At 39.4% G+C, this 13,464-nt stretch overlaps 4 protein-coding genes across 13 annotated transcripts in view; 1 reads left to right on the forward strand and 3 right to left on the reverse strand.

Moving 5' to 3' along the window:
- Positions 1 to 129: 129 nt before the first annotated feature.
- On the reverse strand, positions 130 to 2,272 carry LOC139814167 (exosome complex component RRP43). The gene is made up of 8 exons (XM_071780243.1): positions 2,243 to 2,272; positions 1,705 to 1,985; positions 1,484 to 1,520; positions 1,275 to 1,412; positions 756 to 1,050; positions 547 to 667; positions 367 to 473; positions 130 to 289 (listed from the first exon to the last, which is right to left on the reverse strand). The coding sequence occupies exons 2-8, from the start codon at positions 1,719 to 1,721 to the stop codon at positions 156 to 158; spliced, it is 849 nt and encodes a 282-aa protein (XP_071636344.1). The 5' UTR covers positions 1,722 to 1,985; positions 2,243 to 2,272; the 3' UTR covers positions 130 to 155.
- Positions 2,264 to 4,555, forward strand: Pak3 (p21 (RAC1) activated kinase 3). Its single transcript, XM_071780226.1, has one exon. The coding sequence runs from the start codon at positions 2,688 to 2,690 to the stop codon at positions 4,275 to 4,277; it is 1,590 nt and encodes a 529-aa protein (XP_071636327.1). The 5' UTR covers positions 2,264 to 2,687; the 3' UTR covers positions 4,278 to 4,555.
- A 1,613-nt stretch (positions 4,556 to 6,168) lies between these two features.
- LOC139814154 (dihydrolipoyllysine-residue acetyltransferase component of pyruvate dehydrogenase complex) lies at positions 6,169 to 10,429 on the reverse strand. The gene is made up of 11 exons (XM_071780225.1): positions 10,148 to 10,429; positions 9,499 to 9,680; positions 9,237 to 9,415; positions 8,922 to 9,096; positions 8,668 to 8,840; positions 8,427 to 8,578; positions 8,197 to 8,336; positions 7,958 to 8,134; positions 7,688 to 7,872; positions 7,484 to 7,584; positions 6,169 to 7,401 (listed from the first exon to the last, which is right to left on the reverse strand). Exons 1-11 carry the CDS (start codon positions 10,272 to 10,274, stop codon positions 7,226 to 7,228), a joined length of 1,767 nt encoding a protein of 588 aa, XP_071636326.1. The 5' UTR covers positions 10,275 to 10,429; the 3' UTR covers positions 6,169 to 7,225.
- A 385-nt stretch (positions 10,430 to 10,814) lies between these two features.
- The window catches only part of LOC139814111 (uncharacterized), a 130,967-nt gene continuing 128,317 nt past the window's right edge, over positions 10,815 to 13,464 (reverse strand). For all 10 annotated transcript variants that reach the window (XR_011732337.1, XM_071780117.1, XM_071780116.1 and 7 more), the window contains one exon: positions 10,815 to 13,185. Coding sequence is in view for 9 of the 10 variants with exons in the window: in XM_071780117.1 (XP_071636218.1) it covers positions 13,073 to 13,185 (113 nt within the window). In the remaining variant the exon portion in view is untranslated. The remainder of the gene's footprint in view (positions 13,186 to 13,464) is intronic.

Consider the following 13,464-nt stretch of genomic DNA (forward strand, 5'->3'; position numbering starts at 1 on the left):
TACGCAAATGAATCATGAACAGTTTAATTTCAAATTTATAAAATACAGCTAAGAAAAATAGACTATATAGCTATCGATATCTTATTACATATTCCATTTTATGTGTCTAATGCGTAAAAAATGTGAATGCCATTTTACTTCTTGAAAAAAAATATTCAAGTATTTATTTCTATATCGTTTACATTCAGCGTCGAGATAGCAGCGTCGATTACCGATCTGACCAACTTTGCTCTCATTTTCGCCATTTCCAGTCCTTTGGAAAGTAGATTCTGAGAGATTGAAATTCCACCTATATTAAATTTAAGATCATTATTATACGTGATGTATAACCCAATAAACACTATTTTACAAATATAAAATACACACCAGGCTTATGTACATAGCAAATCTCTTCCTCATCGTCCATCACGATAGAAAACCTTCCTGATGACAAATCCTCCTCGTCATCTGTAGGATCAGCTACTAACAATTGGCTGCAAACAAAGAGTCGAGTTAGGAAAAGATGACGTACATACGAAATATCTATTACAATAAACTAAAACTGACTTCTCGAATACCGCAAACGATGTAGAAACTGGCGACGTTCTTACAGCAAACATCTTTCTATTTTTTGGGTGTACCACAATTACTCCCGTCTCCTTGTTGTAATTTACCTCAGGTAAGGCCACTGCAAGATAAATTCTCTCATGAAATACAGAAGAGGAATTGGACGCGGATTATCACATGTTCTCTGACAATATGTAGACGGGACTTACATGTTTTGAGAGCCGCAATTAATGCCCCGGTGCAAGCGTCTATGACCGATCCGTTGTAATTTAGGCACAGAATATCGCAGTACAAGACCCATACTAATTTACCTCTGCAAATACAGAGGTCTGTCAGATCGAGTGCCGCTGAATTACTCAAAATGATATCTATCGATTTAGAGAGCACCTGCGCCTGTTCGCTCGGCGGACCGGGACGAAACTTTGAGGAGCACAGAGGTGATAATTCCACATTTGGTACTACGTAGCCGTGATCCGGAGTATCTGCCTTTGGTGTTGCTAATTCCTGAAACAGTACACAATACCGATTAATCGTCACTTTAGCACTGAAATAAGTTAATTATATTTTCAGCTAAAATAAAAATAACAAAAATAAAGACAGCTAGGGGTCATTATAAAATATTGTATAAATTAACAAACAAAATATCAAACCCACATTAAAATACATGTACTTAAAAAGATATGAAAATGGATATAAACATGCATTAGAACATTGTGAGGCGTACTTACAGCTTTAATACCGCAAACCGCAGTTGTGTCACCCAATTTGAATATTGCTGAACTATCCGCTTGTACAATCGACGAGACATTTACGCTTACTGGCCGAAACGACAAGAAGTTCCTGCCATCCGTCCGAATGTCTTGCTCCTGCAAGTGCCAAATTGTTATTAGAAAATTTTATAACACGCTTCTTTAGTCGGTATGTAGAAGCTACTTACAAGGTGGTCGTGCAAGTATTTCACAGGATGGATTGTTCTGCAAATACAGTAAAGTGGATAACAAAGTACTACTCAAGATGAAATAAATGTTATAAATCTTTCAATTTTATAAGCTAATCATAGATATCTTCTCAGAAGACGCTACTTCTCTTTTATCCATTTTCATAGAGAGATTTTTATCATGCACTTTGCAATTTATTTAAAAACATTGGGATACACACTTGTATTGCAAAGCCATCTGTGTTAAAATTTTCAATACTTTGACTTGATTCAACAGCCTCCTCGTTCGACAACTGTAGATCGCGTGCTGGATCTCGATTTAAGAAAAGAGACGGCGTGGTTAATAAAAAATGAAAAAAGGGATGATGTGTGTGTTTACATGCCGAGAACGTGCTTCTTTCCGGCTCGAAACGCATCTAAGGACTGAAGCCTTCAGGAGAGGGGATTTGAGGCTTCGACCATGCACTAATCAGATAGACCAGCCTGACGGCCTGACCAGCAGCTGCTAGGATTAAAGCTTTATGTGATGGAAATTATATATAGGAATTATATATAATTGTGAATTATATAATGTCATGTATGTAGGTTAATTTATATCATCCACTTTCATATATTTTCGAATACATGTATATGTTATGTGAGCTTGATATTTTGTTTTTATAATTTATAGATTTATACAATCTTTTTAAATGACCTGTCTTGATTATTTTATTTATTTTGAGACATTTGTTATCAATATTCAAATTACGGAATACGTACGCTTTGCGAATAATCGATTCTCGCGACGCTAGAAATGGCCGCATTCAGGAAACAACTGTTGAGTGAGCGGTCAGTGATTCTTTAATATGATTGGTTCTACTCCGGATCTAAGTGTAAGAACCAATAATAATGAGCGCTCACTCAACAGTCGTGTTGCCTGAACGCGGCCTGCGGCCAATAATGTCGCCTGGGTGACGCGCGCGACCGTCGCGCTGCCAGCTGCCAGCTGCCAGCACTGGCCACTGACGACGTCCGCTCGGCGCTCGCCGCCGGTGTGTAATCGGTGTAATCGGGCGTGAGACTCGACGATATGATCGTTGTGTGGCGGACGAGGATCCGCGGTTAGCATGAGTATCTGAGATCGCAGAGGTTTGCCCTAGTGTCTTTTACTCTCTTTCTCCTCGAGATTTCGCGGTCGCGAGATCGCACGCGCGCGCACGAGAGAATGAGCCTCAGCCTGACGAAGCTGTTCTCGAAGAAGAGGAGCGGTCACGCCATCGACACCGTCGCCGCGGAGATCGGCCCGCCTACCAACGTCTCGCACGAGTTCCACGTGAGCAAGAATGCGGAGACCGGACAGCTGGAGGGTCTGCCGGACCCGTGGATACGCCTGCTCAACACGCAGATCTCCAAGTCGGAGCAGGACGAGCACCCGGACGCCGCGTTGCAGGCCATCAAGTTCTACAACTACTCGATCAAGCGCAAGCCGCAGGACCAGGAGGTATTCAAGCCGTTCGTCACGCAGGACCTGATCGAGGAGGAGTCGCAGGAGATCGACAACATCCTGACGAAGAAGTACCAGTCGGACGGATCCGACGACGATCGCCTGACATCCGAGAGCTCGACGGACGAGCGGACGTCGTTGCCCAAGCTGCCGCCGAAGGTGAACAAGCCGCCAAAACCGCCGAAACCGCCGAAACCACCGAAGCCGCCAAAGCCGGCGCCGCGCAGGTGCCACGACAGGGTGGAGAAGACTCTCACCGAGATCCTCGAGGATCTGAACACGTATCGGATCAGCGACGGTGAGGACTATCCGCCGCGTGAGGAGGAGGAGGAGGAGGAAGAGGAGAACGTTGCGCCGAGTAGAATAGAGGAGAGTCCCATCCTGCGAAGGAAGACCGAGTGCACCGATGTGAGACTCAGTGACGAACAGGTATACGAGGAGCTCCGGGCTATCTGCCAGCGTGGGGATCCCAACTTGCGCTTCGAAAGAACTAAGGAGGTAGGCGCCGGTGCCTCCGGAACTGTGTTCATAGCCACCGATCTTCAATACGGTCAGAAAGTAGCCATTAAGGACATAGACTTGTCGAAGCAGCCAAAGAAAGAGTTGATATTAACAGAGATCAAGATTCTCAAGCAGTTTCAGCATCCGAATCTGGTCAATTTCCTTGACGCTTACCTGGTGGACGAGCATCTTTGGGTGGTGATGGAGCTGCTGGAGGGCGGGCCGCTCACCGACGTGGTCACCGAGACCGTGATGAAGGAGGTCCAGATCGCTGCCGTCTGCAGAGAGGTCCTCAAAGCGATAAGCTTCCTGCACACCAGGGGCATCATTCACCGGGACATCAAGTCGGACAATGTGCTGTTGGGGATGAACGGTGCGGTGAAGGTTACGGACTTTGGTTTTTGCGCGAATATCGACGGTGACGAGAAACGACAGACTATGGTCGGTACTCCGTACTGGATGGCGCCGGAAGTGGTAACGAGAAAGCAGTACGGCAAGAAAGTGGACATCTGGTCGCTAGGTATAATGGCCATCGAGATGATAGAGGGAGAGCCGCCTTACATGAAGGAGACACCGTTGAGAGCGTTATACTTGATCGCTGCCATTGGTAAACCATCCATTCCGAGGTGGGACAGCCTCAGTCCGACGTTCCAGAACTTCTTAGAGAGATGCCTCGCCGTAGAAGTCGACGAGAGAGCGACCGCCGACGAGTTGCTCTCTCATCCATTCCTGGAAAACTGTGCGGAATTATCTACTCTCACCCCGTTGATTCGTGCGGCGCAGAGAATTCTCCACAAAGTGTTTCACTAAATACTTTTTAAAACAATTTTATACTGTAACATTCATGATACGCCGGTTTCACGACACTTCATTGCTGCTTAGGGATGAAAAGAAGATACTTCTGTAATTGAAAGCATCAAAAGAAGAATTTCGTAATTATTACTGCGTATACACACATTCGATTTTAATATCTTAAACTTATTTGACTGCCCTCCGTCTTTATTCCACTATGCTGGTTTACATACGTACGAAACCAAAGCATAGTAATGACGCTTGATAGTCATTTTAAGATTTTATTCAAATCGTTGTTGAAAAAGAACCTAAATAGTTATTTTTATGCTACTTAATTATGTCAGGATTATTATTATTGCAAGATGGTATCGTGTAGAAATTATTGGTGGAAATATTCAAGCAAATTTGTCAACTTTTAAAAGAAGCTATCTACTCTGTTACGTGCAATATGATCAATTAGGATTTTACTCAGGTATATTTCCGCTCAATGACTATGTAGATGGGCATTTTGCCAACTCAAGTTCAGTATTTACCAGAACAATAAAGTTTTAGCTGTAAATAATTGTGGACAGAATACATTTTTATATGCTGTTTTTGAAGAATGAGTGGAATACATACAATATTTTGAAATATTGTTCTTTTAATACCAGTTATAAAACGATCATAATGCAGAATTTCATAATTATTCTTCTTAAAAACTGTACTTAGATCATTGTACAGAAGCATCAAGATACAAGAAAGACAATAGCGGAATTAAGTATATAATCTCTGATAACAATGAGAGCCCATCAAATTTGAAGCTCTTAACTCTTTCCAAGAAAAATGAACTGGATAAGGCACATGATAATATAAATAATAAGATAAGTTATTTGACTATCTAAGTTTTTTGAATTTATAACTTACAAGCTTTTTGACTTTATAACTTTTAACTTACAAGTTATTTGAATTCATAAAAAAAATTACACGTTGAAAAATTGTTATTAATCAGGTATGAAATATATTCAAAAAATTGTATTTTGTGCGTAAAATTGAGTCACTGTTCGCTATCATAAAGCAATATGTTGAAACGTAATCGTTGCGAATTATATAACCACCGTACAATGCATTTTTATCAAATCACCAAGATGCACACGCACACACGGTTTTGTAAGACTTTTATTCCTACTTTTATAAAACGTGTACCTTTTTGGAAACTTTTTGTATTTCCTAAGAGCGCGATATTGCTCAAACATAATATTCGTATAGGTATATTTTTTAAATAACCGATATACTATTGTATATAAACTGATATGATCAATAGTGTTTATAATGCGATGAATAAATGCGTGTAATACGATTAAATTACTGTAAAAAATGAATATCTAGATATTTAAGATAATTCTAGTAAGTAATATCAAGTATATATATATATAAAATCACGACTGTGATAAATGAAAGTTATATTAATATTTCTATAGAATATAATTTATGTGTTTTACCATACATATTATACTGTATTAAATTACTGGAAACATCAAAAGTTGTGACAATAGCTCGAAGTATATAATTATTATATATTATAATATTAGCAGGACAAGTGTTATGTTTCAATCAGATAACATATTAACATATGTGCCGATAAACAAATGTATTTAAACAGTATTGTAATCGTTTGCACGATTTGAAACAAAAAATGCATTATTATTTGTATATTCTATTAATTTTTTGTTAAGATATATTCAAAAAGTTTTCGAAAAAATCATTAAAATTAAAAAAAATGCGTAAGACATATCGTATGATATTCTAATAGTTGTGCCTCATAAAATAAATGTATAAGATTCTAATTATAATAATAATTAATAATACGCACAAAAATATTATCATGCAATAATCACGTGTGAAGTTATGATTATAGTGAAAATCAGATGTGAGATGCTGTAATGTGACTTCGAGAATTATATGTATTATTTTTTTTTTCTGTATATTTAGATTGGATAGAGGAGAAAAATGGACACTAATACATCCGTAAGACATCACGTATTTTAGACAATAAATATTTTATTCAGAAGATAAATTCTTCATTAAAACTATATATCCCAATAATCCTATTTAAATTATAAGATTATATACAAGTGAGTCATTTATTTATACATTTCCAATTAATAAATTAATCGGAAGTAAACCGTGTGTTTTATTGCACGAGTTTCTAAATATGCGAAAATTACTATCTTTAAATATTTATAGTAATATGATACAATGAAGACATTTATACGTCGTAACTTTGACTCAGAAGACCATGTATACATCGTGTATATGGTTCCCATATCGCAGGGCCAATAATTTGCAGATATTTACAAAAGTAGACTAAATATGAACGTTCTAATTATTTACAAGATTAAATACAATAATGGACACTTACTCTCTGTCAATCTTTTTGTAGATATTAACCCCTAATTAAAATTTTTTTTAATAATTTAAAAATTATATTGAAATTAAAGAACCTATTGAGAATCATAAATTAACGTTTAACATTTGGTTTCACTCAATGTTATCATTAATTAATTTACGAAAGTGAGAATATGTCCATAATATTGCTTGTTTTAAATATCATTTTGGCAGTATGAACATATAAACTATTTCCTTTGGTCAAAGTTTTTAATAACGAATGGCGTTATTTGTAAAACGTTTTCATATAAATATATAAGTCGTACTTTCTATATTTGCTTACATATGGCACGAAAAATAGGATTAATATTAATCAATTCTTCCGTTTATTTCAAAAACAGCCAAACAACAATCATGCATTTATATTGCATTATATACAATTATATTGGTTAATATTGAGCATTTTTCTACTTAAATTCTATTTTTTAAAAAGCATAGTAATATAGTTACAAAAACAATGATATTTAACTCTCTTGATGCAAGAAAACGAGCTGTTTTTGCAATAAACGCTTTGAACGAGATGAATATTCTATTACGGGCGATTAATACGCATCGCGTTTGTACCTCAGTGCCTGCATTCTGCCAGCTGCGAGAAAAGCTGGATCCTCCAGCATTGCTCTTAGAATAGCCAAGAATTCGGCTGCTTGATCCTCGTCGATCGCTCGTCTGTCGTACGATAGCGTTGTCGTCATTTTGGTTACTTTCATTAACGAGGCATCTGCAAGACGTTACAAAAGTACTATTAGTTACAGTCAGAAATCAGTTTGGGATTATTTACAAAATCTTTCACAAAATATTACCCAGCTCTTCTCGTCCCGAACCTACAGCTAGTACAGCAGTTTGTGGAGGATTTATAATGGCAGAAAACTTCTTGATACCAAACATTCCCAAATTCGAAATTCTGCATAATAAAATTGCATATGTACACTGTACAGTCGTGGACTGAAAGGTTGTCCGGTTTATACGCGCGCGCGCGTACATACTTTTCAGTTATGAAGACTTACGTGAACGTTCCGCCTTGAAACTCGTGTGGTTTAAGCTTCCCATTTTTCGCCTTTTCAGCCAATTCTCGAATATTTTTAGAAATATCTGATAGGCTCTTAGTAGCAGTGTCGAATACTATTGGAGTAATCAGACCTGTTTTTGTCGCGACTGCCACAGACACATCCACCTTTGGAACTCGAACGATCTAACGCCAGTCGATTGTTAATATTATAATTGAATCGCGTATCCTAACGCAATTATATCATAATATTAAAACTAATCATACTAACCTGTCCATTTTGATACAACGTGTTTATATCAGGACACTCGACGAGCGCGTGAGCGACGGCCTTGACGACAAAGTCGTTAATTGATACACTTATATCCTCCGTTTTTAGCTTTCCACGGAGGTCCACTAACTTGCCGATATTTATATCCACAACTGCGTAAGAATGTGGTATAGTTCTCTGAGAAAGAAAAATCATTTTAATTAAATTAAACAAATAATAAAAAATCTGTCGTAACGTACCTTTGACTCTCCGAGTCGTTTGGCGATAACGGCACGAATGTTGGATACTTCGATGTCTTCGTATGGAGACGGTCGGCCAACCGGGACAGATGTTTCTTCTGGACTGGGAGAACGTGCCTTAACAGTCCCTGGAGCCGGTGCTGCAAAGAGATAATCGTTAAATAAATATATTAAATATTACACAGAGCTACCCTAGGCGAGACAATATTATTATAGTATATCGCATTTACCGGATTTAGGCGTAACTTTTTGAACGTTGTGCGCCTGAATATACGCCAGAACGTCGCTTTTCAATAAACGGTTTGGCCGTCCAGTGCCCTTGATTGACCCAGAGCTCAGATTATATTCCTCCAGCAATCTTTTCACTGCCAAACCATACACTCTATGCGGAACATATTTAATATTTAATGGAATACGTTCATTTAGAAATAATGAATAATTATATAAATTATTAAAAAGATGAATACACACTGGCCACTTGATGGCGGTTTGGCATCAGCTGGTGCAGCCGGTTGAGCAGAACTCGGTGCTGCAGATGGTGCTGGTTTAGCTGACGTCGGGGCAACAGCCTGTTTCCAATCCATTCCTTTCTCAACTATAACAGCTATCAACTGTCCCACTTCTACTTGAGAACCTTCTGGAACCTAATAAATGACAATATTAAGCTAAGGAAGAAACGTAATTTGCCCCATGCAGAATTTTGTCGTTAATAATTAAATACGTACAAGAATTTTTGCGAGTACGCCTTCCTCATCCATTTCGAAGCTCATGACGGCTTTATCCGTCTGTATGTCGGCCAACGAGTCACCCGGCTCTATTTCATCACCTTCTTTCTTCAGCCACTTCATGATCGTACCTGTTGTCATGGTTGGCGATAGGGCAGGCATCGCAATGTTTTGCCTGGAAATTAGATGAATTATTTGAAAACTGTTTCTGAAAACGTGGCTTTCCAAGCGTGTGAATACATAAGCATCATTTCCGCTTTATTTTTATTACTTTAAAGCAAAGTATGACCTAATGTGCTTATTAAAGAATCGTACTGGCCGGGTGGTGGTTCCGCTGATGTAACAGGAGGGCTCGGCTCAGCGGAGGACGGTGCTGCTGAAGAAGCTTGTGCCGAAGAACTGTCTGGCACTTCTACTGTTTTCCAGTCTTCATCAGCCTCAACAGTGAGAGCTATCAGAGTTCCCACTTTAATATCTTTTGTTCCTTCAGGTACCTAATCAATATATCTCTCATATAATTCGTACGTAATACGTAGACACGATTTGATTGATTTGTTCGCTACATTTAGCTACTTACAATTATCTTTGCCATCACACCTTCGTCGTCAAATTCCATCGTGACAACGGCTTTGTCAGTCTGAATATCCGCAATAGCGTCACCGGGAGAGATCGTGTCGCCTTCCTTCTTGAACCACTTCACTATGGTGCCGCTTTCCATGGTGGGCGATAAAGACGGCATCAACAATTCCTTTCCCGTCACTGAAAGCAAATCGTCACCTCATTTAACATCCTTCGCTTCATGAATTAAATGCTCAAATGGTACTATCATAAATTTGCAATAAATTTAAATATTGCAATCAAGTAAACTGTTTCAAGAGGAATATTTTCTTTCCTGCGAAATAAGATTTAAGAAAATCGCTGGGAAAGGAAACGAATATATACTGAAAAATATGTTGACCGACAGGTAACACGTGAAAATGAAAAAATCGGTTGCATAACCAGAAGGACACGGAAACTCGTTTATCGAGCGCAACAAAAGGCTAAATTTACGTTCCAGGATCTTTAGGTCCGTTTTTCACGGACTTCCGTTTAATATTCGCATCGAGATAGCTTCGTCTCTCGCGGATATTTCCATCGAAATTTGGTTCTCCTCCGAGAGAGGGTAACCTCCAAATCGACGGACGTCGCGAGGGAAAGAAATCGTGGTTTTTGAATAAATGTCGTACCGTCGAGGATACTGCTGGTGCGAAAGCATAATCGTTGACACTTTAAGGGCACGGGGATACGCGGCGCGACGTGATTAGTGTACTTCAGTGACAGGAGCACGAGCCTGGACCTTATCATGTGCGCCATTTTTCACGTCAGGCCACCAAGTGTCCGAAGTGTCGTGATCGTCGTGATGTTGGATGCTGCCTGCGACCGTGACCGGCGTGACCTCAAACCGATTGACCTCTTGTTCATCAGTGTCGAATCAATTGGCTGGTCCCAATACTATCCACTATCAATTAAGTCTTTATCTCGGCTTCCACATAATTCATTCGCAGTTCTCTTTCTCTTTCCAGCGGTTCTCTCGCTCAATTTTTATCTCGCTGGAAGAGGACGTTCAACTTAAAATCGAACTCAAAAATTCTTAGTATCTAAATTTGTTGCAAGCTTACTGCAGTGAAATAATTTCCAAGTTTCAATCGTCGAGAGGAAGATTATAATAAATGATTTAAAAAACGTCAATCTAATTTAAAACAACTAATTTGATATGTATTTTATCTTAGGTGTTTAACAGAAATATCTTATCAATCTTCAAGCTAGATAGAAGATTGATTATTTAAATCTATATTGTTATACTTGACTAATTAAATTTTGGATTACGAGGAGGATAAAAAACGACTCCGCCGCTTTTGCTCGCCGTACGATTTTTATTTCATTCGTTATAACAATAACAGTTGTTCTGTCCCGTGGTAGTTCGCATAGTGTGTGTCTCGCCTATTATAATAATATTCCGCGACGTATCCGTCGTATAATTACGAATTACGAGACCGGAGTGACCGGACTTGGCGCGCGCGGCGTTTGAGTTTGGCGGCGATCGTCGAAGCGCGTATCGCGATTGTCGATACTATCGACGAGCGTGCGCCTGCGATTCTCGAAATTGACACCGGGATGTAGAACTTTCGCAAGTGGTAGCCCGGTGTCCCTCCGAATTCGCCGACCGGGCGGCCGTGCCGTTTTTGCATCGTGCGCGATTATGTACAGGAGAATAAACGTCGTGAGTACAGTGCCTATACAGTGACGCGCGCGGGTGTATACGTGTGTGCGCGCGGATTACATCGTTATAAAAAACTTATTGCTAAGAGCTCCGGGAGTTAGTGGGAGTGTGTGTCTCAAGTTGGAGGACGCGTAAGGGAGCCCGGTTACAAATCGCCCCTCCAGCATCCGGGTGGAATCTCGCGGTCGCCGAGCCCGAGGGTGAGTCTATAATTTCCAAGATTATTAAATTCTACGTTGGCTCTCAAATAGATTCTGCCGGCCGACACGGTCTCGGACACGGTTCTTTTTGGAGCAGTAAAATATATATATACATTGAAATTATATATAATTTTTCAATATACATCTAATATCATAATATAAATATATATATTGATAAATTTATTATAATATTATTTACATATATATTACAATATTATTTACACAGTATATATATAATATATATTTCTTGTGTAAATAATATTATATATTATATGTATACTGAATATGAATTTTATATATGTATGTATTTATAAGACTGTGTCCCCAAAATTGCACCTCGACGCCGGAGGGATACAGCAACAATACCGAATAACGAAATTAATATCTCGATATTGAGCTCGACTTGAAGTATCGACAAAATTCAAGCCGAACGAAATTTAACATAAGATATTCGTCGCTATACGATCGTTTCCTCGCGCTTTTATAATAACGCTTCAGCGATCGCTACGGCGATTCTTTTAATTGACGATCGTTCAATCGCTCGTGATAAGAATTTGGCACTCTTCCCTCATGACCGTGTGTGTGTGAGACAACTGCTCTAAACATTAAAACGCCATACTACAATGGCCCGTGAAAAATCGTGTATATAACGCTAATAGCAACGGGCGCTTCAGAAGCGTTATGTATATCGTGCGCACCTTACAATCTAGTTTTACACGGTATAATCCTCGCGAACTCGCTCTCGCCAAGTTCGACGAACGAAATCGTGCAGGCTCGATCATTTTAGCGCAAGTATTTTTCGTAAAACAACCGTAAAACACTTTTCTCCTCCGATCTCGACGCGTTGTACAACCGTATGTCGCGTTTTGTCCTCGTTAAAATGACGAGCCTGCCGTGCCGGATAAAATCTAAATATGGTACCACCTCGCTCGAATTTCGGTAAGGGGTCGCGGCAAGTTTCGCGTCGCTCGCCTGTGGGTCGACGTATATAAAAGTTCGCCTCGCTCGAAAATGATTGTATACGTAAAACGGGATAAAGGTACGTAACGGTATATATCCAAATCAGTTTCTCAGTCGGGAGGTTTCGCAGTCTCCTGTGCTTGTATACAAATACGCGTACGATTTGAAAACTTTCGAAAAAAGAACTCGTCGAAGAGACGCGGTAAAAGGTTCTTCCAAAGCCCCGGATTATTATCGCCCGGTAGCGCGCGTTCGTCGCGCGGACGAGGTTCGGCTGGTCCGCCGAGATTTTCAACGCTCTCTGGACGCCAGGGTTAGTAAAAAATGACGATAAGTCTCGCGATAACGCGCGATTTAATTGGAAAAAGATGAGCTCGCGGTCCTGACGAACGTTCGTTGACGAATCCTTTCTATCGCGCAGCCTCGCGCCGCTTGCGCTTCCCTCACACGCTTCTTCGTGTGTACCTTGCGTACGTTACGAGCTCCTATCAAGTTAACAAATAATGACAGCTACTTATTATCATGTTATTTAGTCGATGATTATGTACAATGCAATCGGTGCGCGAGAATAAAAAGCACTCTTTCTGATACTCCGCGCGAATTTACGCGCGTTTCTTAACTAGTCGTCGGGGGGAAAAAGTTTCTCCCGTTCTTCTCTTCCTTGTTGTCCTTTCTCGTTCTTCGTATTGGCAGTAGTTTTTGTGCTTCTGTTTGTGCCTCTGGGATGACGCTTAGGAGTAGAAGTTCTCTCGCTGCTGATAAAGTGGTAAAGAAGCCACGGGCGAGAGGTCCTCATCGTCTAAGCTCGACTCAGTTTTCAGAGGAAGCGTCGCTAGAGCTTTCACTGCGATAAAGCAATCGTAGATTAGAAATTAATTAATTATATTAATGTAAATATTAATATTAATATTAATATAATAGAAATATAATATATATATATAATAATAAATACAATATTAATTATTAATATTGCAAATCAATACGTTTATTGAAAGTGAGAGAGATCTCATTATCTTCTTTTACTATTTTATATATTTTTATTTCTTACCATTTATATCTCAACTATCCCTATGAATTATTTGTCGTTTGCGATGATTATCCTATTTCAATAAACGTATGTCGA

This window comes from Temnothorax longispinosus, chromosome 6 (genome assembly GCF_030848805.1).
Source record: "Temnothorax longispinosus isolate EJ_2023e chromosome 6, Tlon_JGU_v1, whole genome shotgun sequence".
Classification (NCBI taxonomy): domain Eukaryota; kingdom Metazoa; phylum Arthropoda; class Insecta; order Hymenoptera; family Formicidae; genus Temnothorax; species Temnothorax longispinosus.

Coding starts and splice junctions, on each gene's coding strand:
- LOC139814167 (XM_071780243.1), bottom strand. Junction 668..755: donor AATTGCGGCTCTCAAAACAT/GTAAGTCCCGTC, acceptor TTTATCTTGCAG/TGGCCTTACCTGAGGTAAAT. Junction 474..546: donor TCGTTTGCGGTATTCGAGAA/GTCAGTTTTAGT, acceptor CTTTGTTTGCAG/CCAATTGTTAGTAGCTGATC.
- LOC139814154 (XM_071780225.1), bottom strand. CDS start 10,274: ATGGCGCACATGATAAGGTCCAGGCTCGTGCTCCTGTCACTGAAGTAC. Junction 8,337..8,426: donor AAAAGTTACGCCTAAATCCG/GTAAATGCGATA, acceptor ATCTCTTTGCAG/CACCGGCTCCAGGGACTGTT. Junction 7,402..7,483: donor TTCGGGACGAGAAGAGCTGG/GTAATATTTTGT, acceptor AACGTCTTGCAG/ATGCCTCGTTAATGAAAGTA.
- Pak3 (XM_071780226.1), top strand. CDS start 2,688: ATGAGCCTCAGCCTGACGAAGCTGTTCTCGAAGAAGAGGAGCGGTCAC.